The sequence below is a fragment of the Vulpes lagopus genome, chromosome 1, assembly GCF_018345385.1.
Source record: "Vulpes lagopus strain Blue_001 chromosome 1, ASM1834538v1, whole genome shotgun sequence".
Lineage (NCBI taxonomy): Eukaryota > Metazoa > Chordata > Mammalia > Carnivora > Canidae > Vulpes > Vulpes lagopus.
The window spans coordinates 122,157,232-122,181,551 of NC_054824.1; the positions used below are offsets into that span (position 1 = coordinate 122,157,232).

General features: G+C 38.3%; 1 protein-coding gene across 2 annotated transcripts; it reads left to right on the top strand.

Annotated features, from left to right (window-relative positions):
• The first annotated feature begins 10,733 nt into the window (after nucleotides 1-10,733).
• On the top strand, nucleotides 10,734-23,879 carry HRH4 (histamine receptor H4). 2 transcript variants are annotated; one of them, XM_041747267.1, is made up of 3 exons: nucleotides 10,734-10,926; nucleotides 17,416-17,579; nucleotides 23,046-23,879. In XM_041747267.1, the coding sequence occupies exons 1-3, from the start codon at nucleotides 10,734-10,736 to the stop codon at nucleotides 23,877-23,879; spliced, it is 1,191 nt and encodes a 396-aa protein (XP_041603201.1). The 2 variants fall into 2 exon arrangements, with proteins under 2 accessions (XP_041603201.1, XP_041603276.1); XM_041747342.1 differs by lacking the exon at nucleotides 17,416-17,579 and having other exon boundaries at nucleotides 23,146-23,879.
• Nucleotides 23,880-24,320: the final 441 nt, after the last annotated feature.

Sequence of the window (24,320 nt, forward strand, 5' to 3'; positions counted from 1 at the left end):
AAATCACAGCTCTGTGTTTGTAATTAAGGAGCATTAGGTTTGCAAGTCAGGGTTGGATTTAAATTTTGAATCCATGCCCTGGACATGGAAGCCATTTTCTCAGCTCAACTTCTTTGAGCTTTATTTTTCTCATCTGTAAAATGGGGCTAATAATCCTTCCTCACAGGGCTTTTGGAGGGTTGGATGAAATGAGATCATGTGTGAAATGTTACCAGTCTAAAGTTTCACATAGTGGGAGCTCAGAAGATGAAGGTCAGCATGTAAAAGAAATGAAATCAAATTGTAAAAGAAATGAAGTCAAATTGGTCTGAAATCAATAAAATAGTGATGCTGAATATGCCACCCTAAAATCTGCCTCTTCCGCATAAGGATTATTTTGAGTGATTGTTTCAAGAAACTGCAGACACAAAAGAAATTCTGAAAACTGAGTAAAAGTTACATTTTTGTAATGGAAACCTACATTTATAGGGAAATTTACATTAGAAAGGGGGCCTGAAAAAAAAAAAAAAAAGAAAGAAAGGGGGCCTGTACCAGGAAAAGAGCTATTACCAGGTACAACTTTTTCACCTGAGAGTCTTATCTGCAAGGCAGGACAACCTTTGCTTACCAATCATTTCCTCCTCTCATCTTTCCGTAAATTACCTCCTCTCCACCACCACCGCCCCCCTCCCCCCGCCCTGCCCCTGCAACATCTTTCTTTTGTCTTTAGCTGGAGATGGTATTTAAAGTAGTGGCTTGGACCATCTCAGGAATTTTACTTATTTTTCCCAGGTATCTCCCACATACACGAGGCATACACGTTAATAAACTTCTGCTTGTTTTTCTTTTGTTAATCTGTTTTTTATTACAGGGAGTCTAAACTATGAATTCAGAAGAGTAGGGGGAAAGTCATTTTTTCTCCCTTACAATACAAAAGGATGTCAAAAGAAAAGCCAAGTGAGAGATGATGGTGACATGAATGGAGCTATTGATGGTAGGGAAGAGTGGACGTGGATGGATTTAAGATATATTTAGGAGGCGAAACTGAGAGAACTTGGTGACTGGATATAAAGGCTGAGGGAAAGAGGAGTTAAGATTGACATTCAAGCACTGGGCTGGGCGATTGGATAGACAATGGTGCCATTTGCATCTAACGTGGTTTACTAATTGAGAAGCCATTTTATTGCCACTTAGACACCTTCGACTCCTGCATTGCTATTGCTCTTCCATCTATCTCATTCATTACATGGTGCACTTCAGGTCCCAGACTGGATGTGATGCTTTTGTTTTGGCTGGCCTAGATGCATTAGATTGGACAAAAGAGAAGCCAGACATCAGAGAAATTGGATTTCCTGAGAAAAGAACCCATAGAAACTTCCTAGGAAAAAAAAAAAAAAAAAGGAAGTGAGCAAATAAGCATTATGAGATGATCTAAGTCAACCTGGAGATGCTCTGGAGCCCAGAAGGAAAGTCAGTCAGGAAACCAGCAGTGAAATAGAAGAAGGAAGAAGGTTGGCTTGTGTACAGCTGTGGTTCTTAGCTAGTGGGAAGTATAGAAGGGTGTGGATCGGAAGTCTCAAAAGCATTTTTCTCTTTTCAAAAAGAGATACCACCAGAGAGTCAAGTACAGGAGCAGAGCCTGAAGTAAAGGGGTAATTTGGAATTAAAATTGAAAGAGATATTGTCAAAAGAGGGATGTAGACAGGATTGAACAATTTGTCAGAGAGAAGACTGTAGAATATATAAAAGAAAAATGCCTATAGGCTTAAAAAAATTAGAAAACTAAGTAGTATAGATAAAGTTGGCATCAGTGTTGACTCTTTGGGGAAACTTGTTCTTTTAAGCTCACTATTTCTTTTTCAGTTTTTTCTTTTATCTATGCCTGATTCTAGTGATAAAAATGCTTAAAAACTAATAAGAATCAATGGATCTGACACCAAAAGCACAGGAAAGGAAAGTAAAAATAGATAAATCAGACTCCTTTAAAGTAAAAAATTTCTGTGCATCAAACAACTTATGGAATGTGAGAAAATATTTGCAAATCATATATCTGGTGAAGGAACTGATATCCAGAATATAGAGAACTCCTAAAATTCAACAACCAAAAAAAAAAAAAAAAAAAAAAAAAAAAAAAAAACAAACAAACCAAAACAAAAAAAAAACAAAAAAACTCCAAAAAACAATTTAAAATTGGTCAAAGTACTTGAATAGATATTTATCCATTGACTATATACAAATGGCACATGAACAGATCCCAATATCATTAATCTTTAGGGAAATGCAAATTAAAACCATAATGAGAAATCATATCACACCCATTAAGATGACTACTATGAAAAAAACCCCAAAGTAACAAGTGTTGGCAAGAGTGTGGAGATATTGGAACTCTTGTGCACTGCTGGTAGGAATGTAAAATGGTATAGCCCCTAGGGAAGACAGTATGGTGATTCCTCAAAAAGTTAAACATAGAGTTACCATGTGATACAGCAATTCCAATTCTGGGTATATACTGCAAGGAATTGAAAGCAGGATCTTGAGATATTTGTACATCTATGTTTATAGCAGCATTATTCACAAAAGCCAAAAGGTAGAAGCAACTCAAGTGTCCATCAACAGTTAAATAGGTACGCAAAATGTGTTACATACATTCAATGGTATATTATTTATCCTTAGAAAGGAAGGCAGTTCTGACACCTACTACAAAATGGATCAACCTTGAAGATATTATGCTAGGTGAGATAAGCCAGGTGAGATAAAGAACAAGTACTCTATGATTCTACTTATATGAGGTACGTAGAGTTGTTGAATTCATAGAGACAGAAAGTGGAATGGTGGTTGCCAGGGGCTGAGAAGGAGGGAAAATGGGAAATTGTTGGTAATGAGTATAGAGTTTCAGTTTTGCAAGATGAAGAGTTCTGGAGATTGGTTGTATAACAACGTGAATATACTTAACACTACTGAATGGCACACTTAAAAATGGTTTAGACAGTAAGTCTTAGGTTACATGTCTTTTCCTACAATTAAAAAAAAAAAAAAAAGACCCTATATGGTGTATGGTAGCTTTGGCTTTGTTCTAACTATCATGAGGTGATGTAGCAGGCAGGAAGAAAAGCTCCAGAAGGAGAAGCTGATGGAAGTTGTCCAAAGGCATTGGATGGGTTCTGACCAGTATGAGAAAAAAAAAATCCCCAACTGAAATAAATGATCTAGAGGAATTGCATTGGTGGAAGGACCTACCCGTTATTAGTTCATTGTTTTACTATAAATTTATCGAGAACTTTTGCTTAGAGCTGGAGTGCCAGAGGACTAGAGAAAGAATTTTGTGAGATAAAACAGAAGTAATTGAAAGAGATATCGTCAAAAGAGGGATGTAGACAGGATGAGTCAGTCAGGTAGGACCTTGTAGATGATAAGATCTTAATAAGAGCAGAGTGAAACAACTAAAGCATTTTAAGAGGAAAAGTGACACAATCAGATTTGTGTTTTAGGAAGTGAACTCCAGTTGCTTGGCAGAAAATAGATTGAAAATGAACAAGAGTGGATAATGAGAAGCATTTAAAAGGCTGATGCCATAATAAAGACTTAGTGGTAGTTTGGATTAGGATAATGAGAATGGAGATGAAGTTATGTAGATGAATTTGAAAGACATTTAGGAAGCAAACTTAGAATCTGCTGATAGATTGGATAACAGAAAGAACTATAGGCACAGATGCATATTCTGATATTCTTGTAAATATACCTGTTAAAATTTCTTTGTTTATTTTCTGGGGGTTTTGTTGGTATTTCTATTCCTAGGCTTTTGTGAGTTACCTGTGATACACTTGTTTGCCGTCACTTAACACAGGGATGAAAAACATGTGCCATTTTTTCCAAAACTGGAATATAACAGAACTTCATTGGCATATGCCAATTTTTTGGTGTATACCAATTATTAAAAATTATTTTTAACTTTAATTTTGTTTCATGTGGCTTATTAGTTTGCAAATTAGTTACACATTCTAACCAGGATGAAAAAATAACTGGAGAGAGCAAAGGTTTTGTTTTGATTTTTAATAATTTGAATCTTCTTTTGGCTTTTATTTTATTTATTTATTTATTTATTTATTTATTTATTTATTTATTTATGATAGTCACAGAGAGAGAGAGAGAGAGGCAGAGACACAGGCAGAGGGAGAAGCAGGCTCCATTCACCGGGAGCCCGACGTGGGATTCGATCCTGGGTCTCCAGGATCGCGCCCTGGGCCAAAGGCAGGCGCCAAACCGCTGCGCCACCCAGGGATCCCTTGGCTTTTATTATAAGGGATTGGAAAAATTAAATTTGGCTTTGCTAATATGATTGTATAGTGCCTACCTACTGATGATGGAATCTATGACTCATTGTTGAAACTACTGAGTGAAGTCATAAAACTGGGTTTACAATATATATTTACAGTTAATCCAAGCCCACTTGCAAATAACACTGTACTATTTCATATACCCATAGGTAGTATGAGTATGCTATAATAACAAAATTGTCCTAATTCCTCCCTTCTATCCCTTATGTCATTGCTGTCATTCATTTCATTTACATATAAGCAAATATAAGCATATAAATGATATTTACATAAATATACATAATCAAATATATCATTAGTATTATTTTAAACTATGATCTGTGAGATCAACTAAGAACTAGAAAAATAAAAGTTTTTATTTACTTTCATCTAATCCTTCTTCATTGCTTTCCCTTAGCTTACGTAGATCCAAGTTTCTGACTTACAGTATTTTTTTTTTCTTCCAAAAAACCTTTTAACATTTCTTGCAAGGCAGGTCTACTGGCAACAAATTCCCACAATTTTTGTTTTCCTGAGAAAATCTATTTCTCCTTCACTTTTGAAGGATAATTTTGCAGGATACTGGATTCTAGATTGGTGGATTTTTCTCTCAACATTTATAATAATTCACTGTACTCTCATCTTGCTGGCATAGTTTCTGAGAAGTTGGATGTAATTCTTGTCTTTGTTCTTTTATGGGCAAGATGTTTTTCTCCAAGGAAATTCTATCAGGACTTTATCTTTCATTTTGTGTAAGTAAGTTTGAAATAATATGCTTATGTGTAGTTCTTTTGGGTATTTATCCAGCTAGATATTCTCTAAGGTTCCTGAATCTATGGTTTAGTGTCTGATGTTTGGGTAAATTCTCAGTCATTGATATTTCAGATATTTCTTCTGTTCCTTTCTCTCTTTCTTCACCTTCTGATATTCTCGTTATGCATATGTTATACCACTTGTAGTCATCCAAGTCCTTGGATATTCTTTTCTTTCTTTCAGTCCTTGTTCTTTTTGCTTTTGGGTTTCCAGAATTCTATTTACATGCCCTTTAGCTCAGAGATTCTTTTTTCAACTATATCCTGTTTACTAATAATCCCATCAAAGGCATTCTTCATTTTTGTTACAGTGTGTTTTATCTCTAACATTAATTTCTTATTCTTAGGATTTCTGCCTCTCAGCTTATATTGCCCATTTGTTCTTTTCTTTCTTTCTCTTTTTTAAAAACCGAAGCATAATTGACATATAACATCATGTTAGTTTCAGGTATACAATAATGATTTGAGATTTGTATATATTGCAAAATGATCACCACATAAAGTCTGATTAATATTTATTACCACATGTAGTTACATAACTTTTTTTCTTGTGATGATAACTTTAAAGATTTACTCTCTTAGTAATTTTCAAATATTATTAACTATAGTCACCATGCTGTACATTACATCCCCATGACTTACATAACTGGAAGATAACTTTTGACCCCTTTCACCCATTTTGGCTACACTCCCCTTACTAACAACCCCCCTCCTCTGGTGCCACCTATCTGTTCTCTGATCTATGAGCTCAGTTGTTTTAATTTTTAGATTCCAATACGTGTGAGATCATATAATATTTGTCTCTCTGTGTCTGACTTATTTCACTTAACATAATAGTCCATCCATGGTGTCACAAATGATAAGATTTCATTCTTTTTATGGATGAATGATATTCCATTTTAAGTATGTGTGTAAAGGATATACATTTTTCCTTCCTTTCTTTCTTTTTTAATGCTCCACATTTTCTTTCTCATTTATCCATCAGTGGACACCTAGATTATTTCCATATCTTGGTTATTGTAAATAATGCTGCAGTGAACAGAGAGGTGCATATATCTTTTCGAGTTAGTGTTTGCTCATCTGTTCTTGCATGCTGCCTATGTTCTCCATTAGAGATATTCATATTCATTGTATTTGTTCATCATAGTTGTTTTAAATTCCCAGTCTGATAATTTCAACATCCCTGCCATGCATGTTTGGTTCTGATGCTTGCTCCAACTCTTCAAATTTTTTTTGCCTTTTGATATGCCTTGTAATTTTTTTTCTTGATAGCCAGATATGATGTACTAGGTAAAAAGAACTGCTGTAAATAGGCCTTTGGTGGTGTGGTGAATGAATTATCAGGAGAAGGGAACCATTCTATAGTCTATGATTATGTCTCAGTCTTTTTTTGTTGTTGTTTTTTAAAGATTTTATTTATTTATTTATTCATGAGAGACACAGAGAGCGAGAGAGAGGCAGAGACACAGGGAGAGGGAGAAGCAGGCTCCATGCAGGGAGCCTGATGTGGGACTCCATCCTGGGTCTCCAGGATCACGCCTTGGGCTGAAGGCGGTGCTAGACTGCTGAGCCACCTGGGCTGCCCGATGTCTCTCAGTCTTTTAGTGAGCCCATGCCTCTGGACTGTGAACTACACAAATATTTCTTACTCTCTTCCCTTAGGTGGGACAAGATGGCTAGAGTGGGGTGGAGTTGGGTGTTCCCCTAAATCTGTTAGGCACTGATCTAACCCTAGCACGTTAGGCTATAGTTAACTAGTTTCCGCAGAGGGCAGGCCTCGTTAAGAACAAGAGTGCTCTGGCGTATTTCAAAATGTTTCTTTTTCCCTCTCCCTACTGGAAGTGTGAGGGGATTTTTCTGATATTTACCTTAGGAACTTGGTCAAGCTTTTGGAAATAAATCTCACCAAATTGTGGGGCCCTCCCTATGACTGCATCCCCTTGGAATTTTAAACTCTGAGTTGTCTGCACTGGTCCTCTAGCAACTCATCAATTACAGTTCAGGTTTTCTTACCCTGGCACCAGTTCCTTAGTGTTTTCTGTTTTCAGACTTCCTGCTCTGATAACTCATAACTCTGTGTATTTGCTTGTCTGTCTTTCCAGTCTTGAGGACAGCAGTTTGTCCTGTGTCCCTCCCTCTCTTATGGATCCAAGGTTTTTCAGTTTATTCAGCTTTTTTTACTTATTAGGGTAGAGTGTTGCATTCCAAGCTTCTTGTATATGGAACCAGAAGTTCTAAGACCATGTTTGTTTATGTTATCTACCTTGTTTAAATACAATCATAATGACCAGGTTTTAAACAAAATTCTATACTTAAGACTGAAAAATCATGCTGTTCATCTCTGTCATCTGCCAACTATGCTTTTTAAAAAAATTTTTTATAAGAACTTAAGTGAATCTACATTGTTTGAATGCTAAAATGTGATTTCATATTGATCTTAAATGCTGTTGAGTATTCTTTTTAATATTGGCTTTCTTAATGATTTTATGTCTTAAATTTAAGTCATTTTATATCTTAAACCTTAAATTTCTATATCACAAGCTTGAAATATACTTTATTTTAAGATAGAAAGATACTGTTAAACTGAATAGAAAATAAAGAAGTGTATGGGACTGGCATAACAGACATGAAGATCAATGAACTAGAGTTGAGAATAAAGAAATAAACCCATATGTTTATGATCAGGTGATTTTTTACAAGGATTCCAAGGCAATTCAATGGGTAAAAAGTAGCCTTTCCAAACAAATTGTGCCAACTTGATATCCACATGGGAAACAATGAGGTTGCACCCTTACCTCATATGTATATGAAAATTAGCTCAAATGTATCAAAGACCTAAATATAAGAGCTAAAACTATAAAATTTATCAAAGAAAACATAACAGTAAATCTTCATGACCTGGATTAGGTAGTGGTTTCTTAGATGTGACACCAAAAGCATAAGCAATTAAAAAAATAAATTGAAATTCATCAAAATTAAAAACTGTGCTTCAAAGGACATTATTAAGAAAGTAAAAACAATACACAGAATAGGAGTAAGTATTTGCAAATTGTATCTGATAAGAGTCTAGTATATAAAATATATATAAAGAAGTCTTAAAACTCAGCAACAAACAACCCAATTGAAAATGCAGAATAGCTTCATGAAGAAAAGAGCCTGGTCCTTCTACTTCCTCTTTCTCTCTAGCTGCAAAACCTGCTAGAAAGCCTCTGCAGGGTGATGGTGTTAGTCTCTTGTTTATTAAAAGAGATGGGATCTGTTGGGGATCTGGATGCAGAGTTCTGCTGGTACGGTTAAGTCTCTTGCTGTGTTCCTCGTGACATTAGCAAGATGAATCTTTAATTCATCATTCAGTTGCCTTATATGTACATATCTTCACAGTCACTAGATGAGGCCAGGTGATATTTATTTCTATTCTTAGTTATATAAGCATATAATTAATAGATTAAGTTAAAGGCTCTAAATAATGCCAAAAGGCCTTGAATCACTGGTTACAGTCCACTAAGGTAAGTTATTTAAATTCATTATTTAATAGCAAATTGCTAATGGATACATAAAAGCCTCTAGATGTTTAACAATCTTGATTAAAAGGGCTTAATCATGACTTTTTGAATGTTAAAATCTATGATTATAAAACAGTCTTTGTGAATAGGTTCTACTGAATGGTGAGCTTACCAATGAAGATTACTGATAATAGACAGTTGATAGATCTAATTTTTTTAATTGAGAGAGAGAGAGAGTGAGTGAGAGAGATCATGGGGAAGGGGCAGAGCGAGAGGGTGGGAGAGTCTCATGCGGACTCTGTGCTAAGCATGGAGCCCAATGTGGGGCTTGATGCAGAGCTTGACTTCATGTCCCCAAGTTTATGACCTGAACAGAAACCAAGTGTCGGTCACTTAACGGACTGAGCCACCAAGGTGCCTCAGGATTTATTCTTTTATATTTATTTTTATTTACAAAACTTACATTTTTAAAGTATCATAAATGCTTTAAAAAGAACAGTTAGGTATACATCAGGAGTGATAGAAAAGGAAATGATCTGCCACATAAGTTACAGCGATTTGACACCAGTAAATTTAAATAAATTCAAATAGAGTACCTAAAATGGAATTCTGAGCTACACATCTACCAAGTCTGTGGTTGAGTTGGCTCAACACAAGGTAAGAGAATGAAATGTAGCGCAATGTGATTTGTCATTATTATTTTCCCCAAATGTTACCTACCTGGCAGTCCACTTCTGTGAAGGCAATTCCCCACAACCTAAGGCACAAGGCAAGATCTCTAAGCCTGTTAGATTGCTTCCTCTTCCCACAGAAATTACAAAAAATAGAATTAAGAATTCTGGAATTAAGAAATTACATTAAACTAGTGCTGCATTGCTTTTTTAACAGAAAGGCCTTCTAAGTTGACTAGGCATAAAAACTGGATAGTTTTGAAAGGGACTTTGTAATTGTGGAAGAACGTACAAATTCCTAATACCTCTTGTTAGTGAATTAATAGTGAGTGAATGTAAAGAAGAATAAAGATTAAGGAGAGTGACAAATGGGAAAAATCATTCAGATTTTTTTTAAGGACTTTATTTATTCATAGAGAGAGAGAGAGAGACAGACAGACAGACAGGCAGAGGGAGAAGCGGGCTCCATGCAGGGAGCCTGACGTGGGACTCGATCCCGAGTTTCCAGGATCATGCCCCGGGCTGCAGGCGGTACTAAACCACTGCGCCACTGGGGCTGCCCCTCATTCAGATTTTTAAAAAAGGTCATGATCATTAATTTTCATGCCATGAATGAAAAATAATCAAATCAACCTTAAGTCTAATCTCTCTATGTAATATTTATTTTATTTTTATCAGCTACATTTTTAAGAAATTACAAGCACCATCTTACACACAAGACTTCCAGCTTATGTGCAGTTAAAAAATATGTATTACATAGCAGCTGTGCAGCAGAGTCCTATCTGGTACTCCCTGACTCTGCACTTCATCTCCCCATTGCAAGTAATCTGCTGGGGGCTCCTCCTGGATGTCCCCTCTCTGCTCTGTGCCCTGGAAACTCACAAAAGACAGTAAGCAGGGGCAGCTGCACAGCTGATCTCATTTTCTCCCCTTTTCTCAGGGATCACTGTCCTTCATTGCCTGATGTCCGGTGCTCTGACAACCATTGTTTCATATATTCTGCTCAGTTTTTTGGTTCTGTCAGATGGGATGGTGAATTCAGCCCCCGGTATCCCATCATGATCCGAAAAGAATCTTTAACTAGATCTATACCAGTTCAAAAAATAAGTCTCATTGGAGCCCAATTTCTTATCTATTTACTGAATCGATTATATTTCACATATATTATGTAATATTGCTCTATTAAGGGGAGGTAGTTAAATCACATTCAAATGTTTACACTAAAACATTTCACTATCTTTAGGAAACTACTTCTTCAGTGTCAGTTAAAGGGAAACTGTTATCACAAGATTGCTTTATCAAGAATCAGGAAGTACAATGAGATCAGCATTAGATCTTGAAAAATAGTTATGAGTAGCAGACTATATATATTAGGTACCCGATTGGAAAACATACTTGCCAGAATTGTCTTCCTGGATTAATTTGCTCTATTGAGCTTCTTCATCATTTGATGTGATGTCAGCTACTAATGGAACAATTACTTTACCACTAAGTACTCGCATTACTCTAGCATTTTTAATGAGCTTACTAGCTTTTGCTATAATGCTAGGAAATGCTGTGGTTATTCTAGCTTTTGTGGTGGATAAAAAGCTTAGACATCGAAGTAACTACTTTTTCCTCAATTTGGCCATTGCTGACTTCTTCGTTGGTAAGTTTCATGTCTTTATTTCAGATAATCTTTTCCAATTATAACTTCTTTCTAAAACCTTTAAATTAGCTTTTTTTCTTTTTAAAGATTTTATTTATTTATTCATGAGAGACACAGTCAGAGAGAGAGGCAGAGACACAGGCAAAGGGAGGAGCAAGCTCCATGTAAGGAGCCTGATGTGGGACTTGATCCCAGGTCTCCAGGACCACACCCTGGGCTGAAGGTGGCACTAAACCACTGAGCCACCCGGGCTGCCCTAAATTAGCTTTAAAAAGAAAATAAGTGTCTGTTATTTCAAGGGACTGTATAGAATTGGGGATGGTAAAATAAAAAAGTTTAAGGATTAAAATTCTGAAGAGACTATATGCCACTTTAGGGGAATAGTATGTATGTGTAAATCAGGTTTGTAGGAGAATTTTCCTTGACAAAATTTATTTTCTTTTTATAGAATGAAAATAAGTCCAGAATAGTTCTAAAATTGCTTTAGTCTAAGATTTATTTGTTTCTGGAGCTATTTTCCTTGTATATTTAGGTTTATAAGTATATGTGGAAATGTCAGCTGATGGTATTGCTTTATAGGAGCTTCTAGTATAATTTAACTTGTCGTGTCTATAGCTACATAAATGCTTTCATTTATTTTACAGTGAAAAAAAAAACCCTCATAAAATACTTACTTCGTTGCCTGGAACATAGGGTTACTCAACAAATGTTAGTCCTCTTTTGATTTCTCTACAGATAGATGACAACTCAAACCAAGATCACAAATGATAGTAGATTACCTACCATGTGTAAGGACTATTAAGTACTCAAGTATGATTAGATAATGACATATACAGAAGACTAGGTTAATTTCTTTCTTTGGTAAGGTTTCAATGTAGGAGAGTGGATAAGAGAAGCTCACGAGTGACTGCAACAGTATAGAGTATGATATGAGAACCACAGGGACCCACCAAGTGCTATGGGCACTCAGAGGAGGGAGAAAGCACATCTGGTTAGTGGGTAGAAGCATCTGAAATGAACTTCAGAGGATGGGTAGAATTTCCATAGGCAGAGATGGAGAGGAGTATTCTAAGAATCAGCAAAGACATGCTGGTAGAAAATCATCGTGTCCATCTTCTTAAGTGTGAGCTCCAGACAGGCTGTATGGGATCAATAGGGGATGAAGCTGGAGTAGTTGGAATCTATATAATGAAGGCCCTAGAATACTAGTGTGTCTGGACTGGAGGTTTTTCAACAAAAAAATGTGAGGATCTGGATTTTTAAAGCAGAAGAGTGATCTGATGGATTGAGGCTTTACCTTGGAGGCATTAGCAGAGATGTGGCAGGTGGCAGAAGCCAGAGCAGGTGGCAGCTTGGCTTCGGAAACATTCCTGCAGCAATCTAGGCACAAGTCATATGATGAGGTTCTGAGTGACTGTGGGGAGGGTGGAAAGGAAGTTGGGGAGGCAGAGCTGCAAGGGCGGGGTTGAGCAGGAGATAAAGATTAAGTTCTAGGAACAAGAAAAGTATGGCATGATTTATAGGAATAGGGGGCATTTGGGAGGGCAGCTAATGCTTCTGATATTGTACTGATAAACGTCCTGGAGAAAACTTCTAGCTTGGAGAGATGGATGTGGAGTCACAGCATAGAAGGATCACAGATGAAGATGGTGAACCACATAGAAGTATTGAAAAAAAGCAAAAATCTCCCCATTTCTCTCCTCAATTCTGCCCCTTCAGGTAACCCACATTAACAACTTGAGGTAGATCCTTCCATATCATTTTCTATAATCACAGGCACATGTATAACTATATGATTATATTTATTTTTTTTATATGATTATATTTAATGTGAAGAGAATATTCGCTATAAATATACTTCTCCCTCTTTGCCTTCTTCACAGAATTGTACAGCTTTTAGATAATACCTAACACTTCAAGTTGATTATGTATTTTGACTAACTCAAACGGAGTGGCAGTAGGGAGGGATGGGGTAAAACTATACCCAACCACAAGAGCCTGAGGTCTGAAGCTTTTGAACAAAGATGGTACTAGATAAGCACAGAGGGTTTCCTGGTATGGCCCAATGGAAGCATCAGGGCAGCCCCACCACCATGTGCTTGGACACCAAATATAAAGATGTGGTTTGTCTTAGGGAAATATCCCTGCTGGTGTAGTTATTCAACACTCCTGAGGGTCTCCCTCCATTGGCAGGTGGATGGGAAAAGGAATGGCTTTGCAGTTGACGACAGCAGACACAAGCCAGAATCTTTGTTAATCTGCCAGTCTCCTCCTTGATATTTCCCTTTCCCAGCTTCATCCAGAGGCCCACTTATTTAACAGTATTTGCCATGCTTCATCCAGAGGCCCACTTATTTAACAGTATTTGCCATGATGGTATAAGAAATTAGGACAGCCTCTGAGAACTTTCTGTAACAAGATTGGAGTTGGAGAGTTTGGTGTTGGGGCTGTTCTTTGTCCTTAGTCATGCTTAGCAGTGGGCTTTTTGGCTCTGAGCCTATAGGCTCATGATGGTGGTGCTGGGCCAGGGGAGAACTCAGGAGAACTTTCCTGTAGTTGTAAGGCAGAAATTCTTAGTTCTTTTGGTGAAGAGACCTTGATCTCCAGAACCACGTGGTGACAGCCTAGAGTATTGCGTGTGCTAGGTATTGTGGGCTTTGCCGAACGCCCTCTTCTCACAGGTTTCAGAACTGGCCTCTAATCGAAAATCTAAATTATGGGGCACTTGAGTAACTATCCAGGCTGAATGTAATGTTTAGCAAAGATTTATTGAGAAGAAATTCCAGTACCAGCTACATTGATATAAATATATCTCATCTGCACACTCTTCCAGAAAAAAAAAATACTATGTCTATAAGCAGATATCCATAAAATTGGTATCACATGACTATGTTTCCATCTATGGGTTCCTTCCTCACATCTACACGTGTGTGGGCACCTAGGGCCTACATGACCATGTGACAGATGGCCAGGCAGGATCTGCAAGGACAGAGATGGTTGGGGCCAACAGAATCTGAACCGTGTTTTAAGAGGTCAGAGTTTATCTTTAGTCCCTTCATGCCTCAGTTCAGGACTCTTCTCTGTTGGTTAGCTTGGGCTGCCACAACCAAATGCCCGTCTGAGTGATTTAACAGCAATCGACTTTCTCATGGTTCTGGAGGCTGAGAAGTCCCAGAACAAAGTGCCAGCAGATTCGGTTCCTGGTGAGGGCTCTCTTCCTGATTTGCAGGCAGCTGCCTTCTCCATATGTTCTCATGTGGCCTTTCCTTTGAGTGTGCATGGAGAGAGCGAGCAAGTAAGCTCTCTGGTGTTTCTTCTTATAAGGATACAAATGCTGTTGGATTAGGGCTCCATCCTTAAGACTCCTTTAACTTTACCTCCTTGTAGGCCCTATCTCCAAATGCAGCCACCCTGAGGGGTAGGGCTTCAACATGTGAATTTTGGGGGGACACAAACATTCAGTCCATAATACTCTCTATGCACTCACCATTGTCCACACATTCCCCTATTGGCCCAAAGAATTCACTGGGGTTTTTAGCTACCTCCAACTCTTGATTGTCACTTTCTCATGGAAATTGTAGCTTCTTACCTGGTTTTGGAAAGAAGGGACAATGCCAGATAGTGGCAATTTTCAAGCAAATTGGGCTTCCCCATGCTCATTATCCAATGCTGGCTTATTTTGAAGTAGGCACTCTCTGAGATACTGGGGGTATAACAGTGAAAATAGGGACAAAAACCTCCCTGTCCTCATGGTGCTTCTATTTCTACTGGGCTGCTGGTGGTGGTGAGACATATAAAAAATATAAATAAGTGAATAAAACTATATAGCATTTTAGAGGGTGGTCATTGTTAGTGAGAAAAATAGCAGGGAAGAGGGAGAGAAAGGGTGCTGGAGATGGAGTTTGCCATTTAAATGCCAGGGGTGGGGCTCACTGGTTAGGACACATCAGAGTGAATAAGAAGGAGCTCTAAAGGAAGAGCGTTTCCTACTGGGGCAAGTGCAAGGATCTGAGGGGTGAGTGTGCAGTGTATCTGAGGCAGGAGGATCTGGAGTGGAGGGAGTGAGGGGCAGAGGGAGTAGCAGGAGGTTAGACGGAAAGGCAGGGAGCAGGCTGGGGTGAGCAAATGGCCTGAGGTTTAACAGGGCTTTTCTTCTCATCCTTCTTTTTTCTGCTCTGCTCTCCTTCTTCCTTTACTTCCTTGTTTTTGTTTCTTCACTGCCTTCTCTTTTTTTTTTTTTTTTTTTTTTTTTTTTTTTTGCCTTCTCTTAATATAGTTTGTTTTCCCTCACTTCCCACCCCCTAACCTCCTTAAACTGTCATGCTAAAGGTACATTGCTTTTTTCAAGAAACTGACTCTTAGATTTGCTTATCAAGTCAGTCTGACTCAGAAGCATGATTCCAGAGTGGCAGTTATAGAAACACTTCAGAGTGGGCGTATCCTAGAAATAGCTACGATTCAGTTTTTGAAACTGCTTTGGAATTAGCCACAAACATTGCCATCACTCAACAAGATGGAGGATCTAAGCATGACATTTGTGCCAAATATCATGTAGAACATGAGGTGACAGCAGGGTTTTATTAAAGCCAGAGGATTGGCTATTTGAAACTGCTGTCTCAAGCAGCTCCTGAAGTTTTGAACACACCCAAACACACCCTTCCTCTTTCATCTAATTCAGAAAATGTGTGGACAAGATTACTGAACTCACACCCTCCCTTTAACATTGAAAGAGACAGTGTGTCTGTAATGCAAATGATTATTGGCCATTGTACGTTTTGTCATTCTGTGGAGGAAATAAGCATGTGTGTGTGGAAAATACTCATTTTGGGAATACTGGAAGCCACAACTCTGGACCAAAATAGGATACATATCTCTGTTTTGAAGAAACTTTGATTTATCTCAGGTGATTTATCTTAGGTACTTTGATTTATCTCATTTACCTATTTTATACCATAAGTGTGTGTATGCATGCATGCACGTGCCCCTTTGAGATGGAAGGCTCCATAAATAAGATTGGTTATCATTAAAAATATAATCGAGGCATGAAACAAGCAGGCAAATTGAACTACATATAAGAACTGACCACAAAACTCTTCCATCTCGATGATGCTTTGTCTTTCATCTTTGTATGTGAACTTAGGTACAGAAAAGTAAATTCTGCATTCCCTTTCACTGGTGCTGAAACCACACCATTATATCCTCATGTCATCTAGTTTTGGGAGAATGCAGGGTTTCCTTCATCCTTCTCCTTTCTTTTGCCTTTACTATTGTTCTTCATCATCGGTTAATTTGATTTTCAAATGAAAATAGGACATCTTGCCAAGTGCCTGATAAAATATGAAGTTTCTCACTGAGCTTCCTTCCTCTTAATAGATTAGATTCTTAGTGAGTAGTGTCACTTGTCTGAAATGTCATCACAATGAAAAATTCCAACAAAGCTAAAGGAAAGGGAGCCCCGTTTAGTCATTTTTCATAATTAAGCAATTTCTGTGCAGAGCTGAACCACTTACATATTTGCTCACTCAATGAAGTGCAGTGGTTAAAGTTGGGAGTTCTGAAATCACACTGCTTGGCTTCAAAGCCAATCTTCTGTTTACTAGTGGAGTGGACCTTGGGCAATTATGTCTTCATCTTGAGCTATAAGTTCTTTATCAGCGATGTCACCATGGTTTCTACCTCAGACAGTTTCTATGAACATTAAATGAGATGATATATGCAGCAGACATAGCATGATGTCTGGCATATGGTAACTGCACAATACATATCAGCTATTATTAACTTATTTAAGTTAAATGTATCAGCCATTGGTCAGCTCTCAATGTTGTGAAAAATGCAAAGATCAATTTACAACTGAGGTCCCATCTCTCAGGAGAAATACATGATAAGATGACAGAGATCCAAAATAGAATGTATTTGTACATGAGAGAGGGAGCAAAGAGCAAAGTGCCAGCACAGTGCAGGTGACAGAGGGGTTACTTCTGGCAAGGAAGTTCTGAGAAAGATGACAAGGAGGTAGTCATTTTTGTGAACTGAATGAAGAATGAGATGGAAATAAATAGACTTTTCAGTAGAAGAGAGGAAGATATTCTAGGAAGAAAGAGTGCTGTTGCCAAAGGACATGTGAAACTGTGGGCTGTGTTTGGGGGAAGGCTGGCCTATTCTGTCTGGGTTGGATCATGAACATAAAGATGACTTGTGCTGTATATGGCTGGAGATGCAGATTGAGACCTGAGCTTAATTTGGAAAGTAATAAGGAAACATATGATATTTATAATAGCCATTGCAAAGATGGTATTTAAGAAAGAAAATAGTATTTAAGGAATGTGTAGGTAATCAGTCTTGAGTTTGTTAATGAAATACCATGAATTTCTAAATTATAATCAAGACAGTTTTAGTCAGTTCAGGTATGTCATTGTGTTGTATGCCTATGCCTCTTTGTATTCATTGATACATGCTTTTTTTTTTTTTTCCTTATTTTTCCTTGTACAGGTATGATCTCCATTCCTTTGTACATCCCTCACACTCTGTTTGATTGGGACTTTGGAAATAAACTCTGTGCATTTTGGCTCATTGCCGACTATCTTTTGTGTACAACATCGGTGTATAACATTGTTCTCATCAGCTATGATCGATACCAGTCAGTCTCGAATGCTGTAAGTGAAAACATTAATTTACCTTCTTTAGAAGATTATGTACTTACACATTTTGGGTCCACAAGCAAAACCTTTTTGCGTGTAATTTTTTGTTTAGTTGGCAAACCTTTGAGGATCCTGATTATCCTTCTGTTATTTGGCACAAAGTTTTCATTGGCCCTTAGAGAACAATTTCTGTGTGTGATTTGGCTAAGTCATTCACTCCTCTACATACCACTCAAGTGGAAAGACATAAAAAAAAATAATCCAAGGCAAGTTTTCAGAAGTGGTAGACTGAGTCCGCAGTAGATTGGATATACCTGAGAGTCACAGTAGGCTTATCAGTTCCATTCCTTACACAAACTAAGACATGAAGATTTTCCTCAGGTGGAACCTCGTGGGCAAGTAGAAAGATGCCCAGACTTTTTTTTTTTTTTTTAAGATTTTATTTGCTCATTCATGAGAGACACACACAGAGAGGTAGAGACACAGGCAGAGGGATAAGCAGGGTCCCTGTGAGAAGCCCCATGTGGGACTTGATCCCAGGACCCTGGGATCACAACCTGAGCCAAAGGCAGATGCGCAACCACTGAGCCACCCAGGCATCCTGATGCCCAGACTTTTGAATGTTGTGAGAAAATAGCCAAAGGAAAAAAGAATATACAGAGAAGCTATAGGTCAGACAGTGGGACCAGCCTGGAAGATCAAGTCCCAAAGCCTGTGTAGGATCCATGCCAAGAAAGTCTGAAATGATGTAAGATTTGGAATAGCAAATGCTAAATTTATCAGCAATAGAACAAGGGGAAATACAAGGCAGATGCAAGTAAAGACAGAGGGTGACAGGAGTATAGCAATACAGAGCAGTAATCTGAAGTCTTTGAGACCTAGATAGGAAACCTCCTTCACTCCCCTCAAATCTTTAGGGGCTACTACTGTGTGATTTTGCTAAGTGCTGGGATAAGTCTCCACTTTTGAGGAGCACAACAGGCTAATGTGGAGAAAGATCTAAAAACAGATGGGTTCGGCAGAGTAGACTAAGGGCCATGTTGGAAGTATTGGGAGGACAGTGACAGCTCTGACTTGGGAGGGCTGCACAGCTTGGAGCAGACAAGAGTATATTGCGTAAGGCAAGGATCAACTGCAGTAACAAAGATGAGGCTCAAACAAGATCGAAATTTCTTTTTCTCTCACAGAACATTCCAGGAAAGCTTCTGCTCAGAAAATCATCTAGGAACCTAAGTTAACAGGGTGGCTCTGCACCCTCTAGGGCAGGGGTCAGCAAACTTTTGTTATAAAGGAACCTATGGTCTCTGTTGCAACTGCTCAAATCTACCATTATGTCACAAAAACAGCCATACATAATATGTTAAAAAAAATAAAAGGGAATGATTCATTCATTGTGTTCCAATGAAAATTGATCTAAACAGGTGGTGGGGCACATTTGTTTCATAGACACTAGTTCACTGATCCCTGCTCTAAGTCATTATTCTGCTCTTGACCATTACTCTCCATGGTCAAGGTCAGGTTGCTGTCACTCCAGGTTCTAGAAAGGATGAGCAAAGGGCAGAAGTCCAGGGTAAGGGATTTTCTTTAAACCAAGTGGTGCAGAATCATACAATCATTTCCACTCACATTTTATTGGTGACATTTAGTCATATGGTCTCACATCTCATTGCAAGAAAAGCTGGGAAATGTGGTCTCTAGCTGAGCTGCCATATTGTCAGGAAGAAGAGGAGAATGAATGTGTTGGTCCAGACACTTGGCATCAGGTACTTCATGGCCCACTGCAATTTGTAGCACACAAACTCTGGAGAGAGTACAGATTAGCTTGGATGAGCAATTCAGATGCCTCTAAGCTCATGATTTTCTAATTGCAGGTTGTGATCCACATGGTTTTCCATTGTAGGCTGTTGAGTTATGAAGTCAGTTCATGGGTTGTGGCAGCTTTTTTTTTTTTTTTTTTTTTAAAGAAAAAATAGAGAAAAAAACCCATAGTAAAACAGAACTAAAAAATAGAGTATAAAATATCAGAGTATCTTTTTTACATAATAAATGTAGGTATTATTTTATGAGTACTTCTGTCTGTGCACTTAATTATGATATAAAATGTATTTCTTAAAAAAATAAAATAATATAATGTATTTCTTAGTTTGAGTCCATCAGAATGTTCGAAAGTGCTTTAATTAATAATATTTCCGATTTATACTTAAACATTTCCCTTTTTTTCTGAGTTAATATTTCTTTTTAGTCTTCACTGGATGTTCCTAGTTAATGTTCACTAGGACATCCCTTTGCTGGATGTTCAAGCTCTTGAGTCTATCTTGGGTTTGTGCAAAGGCAAGGGACACTTTGTACAGTTAGGACAAGTGTTAGAAGTCACAGAGACATGAGGACTGAGGTATAGAGAGAGAATGAGTGGCTTTGTTTCCTAGTCTTGCCTTGAGGAATTCCCCTGGCCATGTAGGTTCTAATTTGATGAGGCCTGGGTCAGCTGGATCTAAGATCTTTAGTACATAGCACAGAGTCAAGTGTGTAACAAGAGCTCCACATACCAGTGCGTGGATGTTTGCAAGGGATACACAGGTAGCTCTTGTATCTCTGTTGGCTAATAGTTCAAATATAGCCATGTGAGCCAGGAAGCCCTCAAAGACCACTGGAGCTCATAGGAAGTAGTTATGGGGAAGCTGAGTTCTTGTTGTAGTTCAAAGTGGAGGAGACAATATGGGAAGGCAGGTTGTGGGCTAGGCCTGAGAAGTGGAAATCTGACAATAATTCAGAAAAGGAAGGCCCAGTGCAGATGGCAGTGCATGACTACAGTGCTCAGACACATTTTCTGGAGGGGCAGATTTCTGTGTGGCTGAAACAAGAGTGGATGCAGGAAAGTAGAACAGTGTAGTTGGAAGGAGTGGGGATTAAAATGTGTGTAGAATTAAGATTGTAAGTGGAGAGTATTTATTTATTTACTTATTTTTTACCTGAAGATGAAGAAGGAAGCTTAACAGTAAAATCAAGACCATTAAAATATTGTTGCTGGGGGCTGGCTAGTTTCCTAGGACTGCTGTAATCAAGTATTGCACACTGGATGGCTTAAGACCATAGATATTTATTCTCCAGAATACATTTAATGTTTGGAGACCTGAAGTCCAAAATCAAAGTGTAGGCAGGGCAATGCTCTCTCTGCTGCTGGTTCCATGCCTTTCTCTTAGCTTCTAATATTACCAGCCATCCTTGGCATTCCTTGGCGGTCCTTGGCTCGTATGTGTCACTCCAGTCTCTGCTTCCATTGATACAGTGTTCTTCCTGTGTGTCTGTGCCTTTCTTATAAAGACACTAGTCATATTGGATTAGGGCTCACCCTAATTAAATATGACCTCATCTTAACTTGATTATATCTGCAAAGAGGTCATACACACAGGTACCAGGTCTTAGGACTCCGATGTATCTCTTTGGAGGACACATTTCAACCTGCAACAGGTGCTTAGAATGGCTCTGCAATCTCATCTCATTATTAACACCAGCAAGTTCTGGGGGCTGCTCTGCCTTATAAAAGAAACTTGATTGACAGAATGTTTGGATATCTTATTGGTGTGGGTAGGGAAGCAGGATAAGAGGCAATATCCTGAACAATGAACATATTCTGTCCTGGGTGAGGACTGGGCCATTGATTGATCTCAGGAAGGCCACTCCAACTGGCTTGGGCCTGGATTCAAGCAATGCTTGAGCTATCTATCAAAAATGCTACCCAGAGATGAAGAGATGGGCATTGTCCTTTCAATTCCCTTGGATGTCCATTATCCCATTTGACCTTATGCATAATAGAAAAGAGATCACTTTCCAGCATATTGCATCACATCATTACAAAGGCTGAACAGAGCAATTAAAAAACTAAATGCAGTTTTATGACCATCTGGGTATTGTTACCATCTTCATAATCATTAGATTTAGTGCAAGAGATATATTAATTAGTGGCATGAGAAGCAGAAGGTAAAAAAGTGTATTGTATATGGGAACTTGTGGTCAGCACCATATGCATTTTAGCTTAGCCTCAGAAATATCAGTAATTTAAAAAAAAAACCCACTTCCCTGCAGTTTTTAAAAATAACTTTTCTTTCTTTCTTTCTTTCTTTCTTTTTTTTTTTTTTTTTTTTTAAGTCTGCTTCTTCTTACCTCCAGCCAATTGGTGAGCCCTTCCCAGCCTGCACAATCCATCAAAGAAAGACAGTGCTGGGCATTTTTGTACCTTTTTAATAGAAATTAGAAAACACACCATAGCATGAAATTTAGAGACTTGTAGAGAAAATAATACATAAGCAACGGTGGAAAGAGAGGCATGTTTCAGTTTCATGGGGGAAATCATTTCCTTTCCCTTGAGTGAGGAAATCAGAGAAATATAGAACATATGAGCTGGAAGGAACTTACTGATCTAAAAAAGCTTAGGAAGGTTGTTCCAGGTCCCCTTAAAAAAATTCTTGGTTAATGTGTTTATGTGACCTTTCAGATTTCTTATAGAAAATATTTTTAAAGATTTCAGGATCTATCAAAGATCATGGGCCCTGAGAACTGAGAGCAATCCTTACTCATAGAACCTCATTTTCCCTTATAGAAGCCAGTCTTTATGACCAAGCAGACCTAGAGCATTCTTCATCCTTTAAAAAAGACTGTGGTCCTTGCCACAGCCATGTCTCTCCTAGTGGCTGGCCACCACAGCTTTGGCACCATTTTTGTCAAGTGGAAATGTTTATAGAAAGAAATGATTTGGTAATGCTCAGTAACATTCTATTATTTCTCCATAGCAGCTTTAGACTTTGTGTGTGTGTGTGTGTGTGTGGGGGGGTGTTCATCTCCTTGGGAGTGATGTAAGAATTCTCTTTTTGACACCACCTTGAAGTCTCTGGGTAAACTACAGAGTAGATTCTTCCTAAATATCAGAATCAAAAAAGACAGTGGCATTCAAACTTGTTTGACTGTGACCGCAGGCGAAAACCATTTGATAGGGGGTTCAGTACATGTGTTTCTCCCTCTCTATGTATATCTACATTCCCAAAGCAAAAGTTTCATCAAACAATACAAACTCATCTAATTGTGAAACATTCTGACATTGACTGCTCTACTTCATTAAAAGAAAAATTCTGATCATGATCCAGCTGGCAGATTGAGAAACATTGTGAAAAGGGGCACCCAGTTTCAGTTGTTCCACCATTCAGATTAGTATCTGTAGAGTAGGAAACATTGCATTCTTATTTTAGATATTGATCTTAACATTTTCTAGAGGGCCAGAGGTTTAATAGATTCCTTCTGGTAGGTCGCTAAGAAAGTCTGCACCTTGGACCAAGCTCCACTGAACCCTCTGTCCTGGCCCATATCATGTTATCCAGGGCTAGGTAACTTCCCTCTTGCATAGCACTGAAACTTCTGAGGGCCTATGATATGCCTTATGCAATCAACATATGTTCATTATATTGAAACAATTTATTTGGTCTCTTTTAGGTTTCTTACAGAGCTCAACACACTGGGATCTTGAAGATTGTGTCTTTGATGGTGGCAGTCTGGGTCCTGGCCTTCTTAGTGCATGGGCCAATCATTCTAGTTTCAGAGTCTTGGAAGAATTCCAGTTTCAGAGTCGTGGAAGAGAAGGATTGTGAACCTGGATTCTTTACCAGATGGTACATCCTCGCCATCTCGTCATTCTTTGAATTCCTTGTCCCAGTCCTCTCGGTGGCCTATTTCAACATGTACATATACTGGAGCCTGTGGAAGCGTGGCAATCTCAGTCGGTGGCAAAGCCAGCCCACACTCACTTCTTCTGTCTCTTCCAGTAACTGTGGATCCTTACTTAGGGGTGGACTGTTTCCAAGAACATCTCTTCCTGAACAGAAGGAAACAGCACCATCTGTTCCTTTGAAAAGACATGAAAGAAAGAGCAATCTCTTGCTTTCTTTAAGAGCCCAGATGAATAGCAGTATAATTACTTCCAAAATGGCTTCCCTCACCCATTCTGATTCCCTGTGTCTTCACCAAAGGGAACATATTGAACTGCTTAGAGCCAGGAAATTAGCCAAGTCACTGGCCATTCTCCTAGGTGTTTTTGCCGTTTGCTGGGCTCCCTATTCTCTGTTCACCATCATTCGCTCAATTTACCCACTAGAACAGCGTCCTCAAATAGTTGGGTACGAAATCACATTTTGGCTTCAATGGCTCAATTCCTTTGTCAATCCTTTTTTGTATCCATTGTGTCACAAGCATTTCCAGAAGGCTTTCTTGAAAATATTTCATATGAAAAAGCCATCCATACCATCACAGAATCGGTCAGTGTCCTCTTAAAGATAATTTTATCATTGACAAAAATTTTAGTCTTAATCTCACCTACATGAATTTGATCTGACTTTCATTTTCATTTCTTCCCTTTCCCTGCTACCAGGAAAGTCCATAAAATTGTAACTCTTGAAAGTTTTTTAAAAAATTGGAGCCTGGAAGTCAAGGGAAAATTATTCCAGTGAATAATAATAGTGCAATTAGAAATAGATGACAATGTTTTTGTAAACTTCTAGCTACAAATGCACTGTACTTTTCTGACTCATTGCCTCTTCCTTAGCTTTAAGATTTTTTTTTTAAAGATTTTTTATTTATTTATTCATGAGACACACACACACACACAGGCAGAGACAGAGACAGAGACAGAGGGAGAAGCAGGCTCCATGCAGGGAGCCTGATGTGGGACTCGATTCCGAGACTCCAGGATCATGCCCTGGGCCAAAAGCAGAC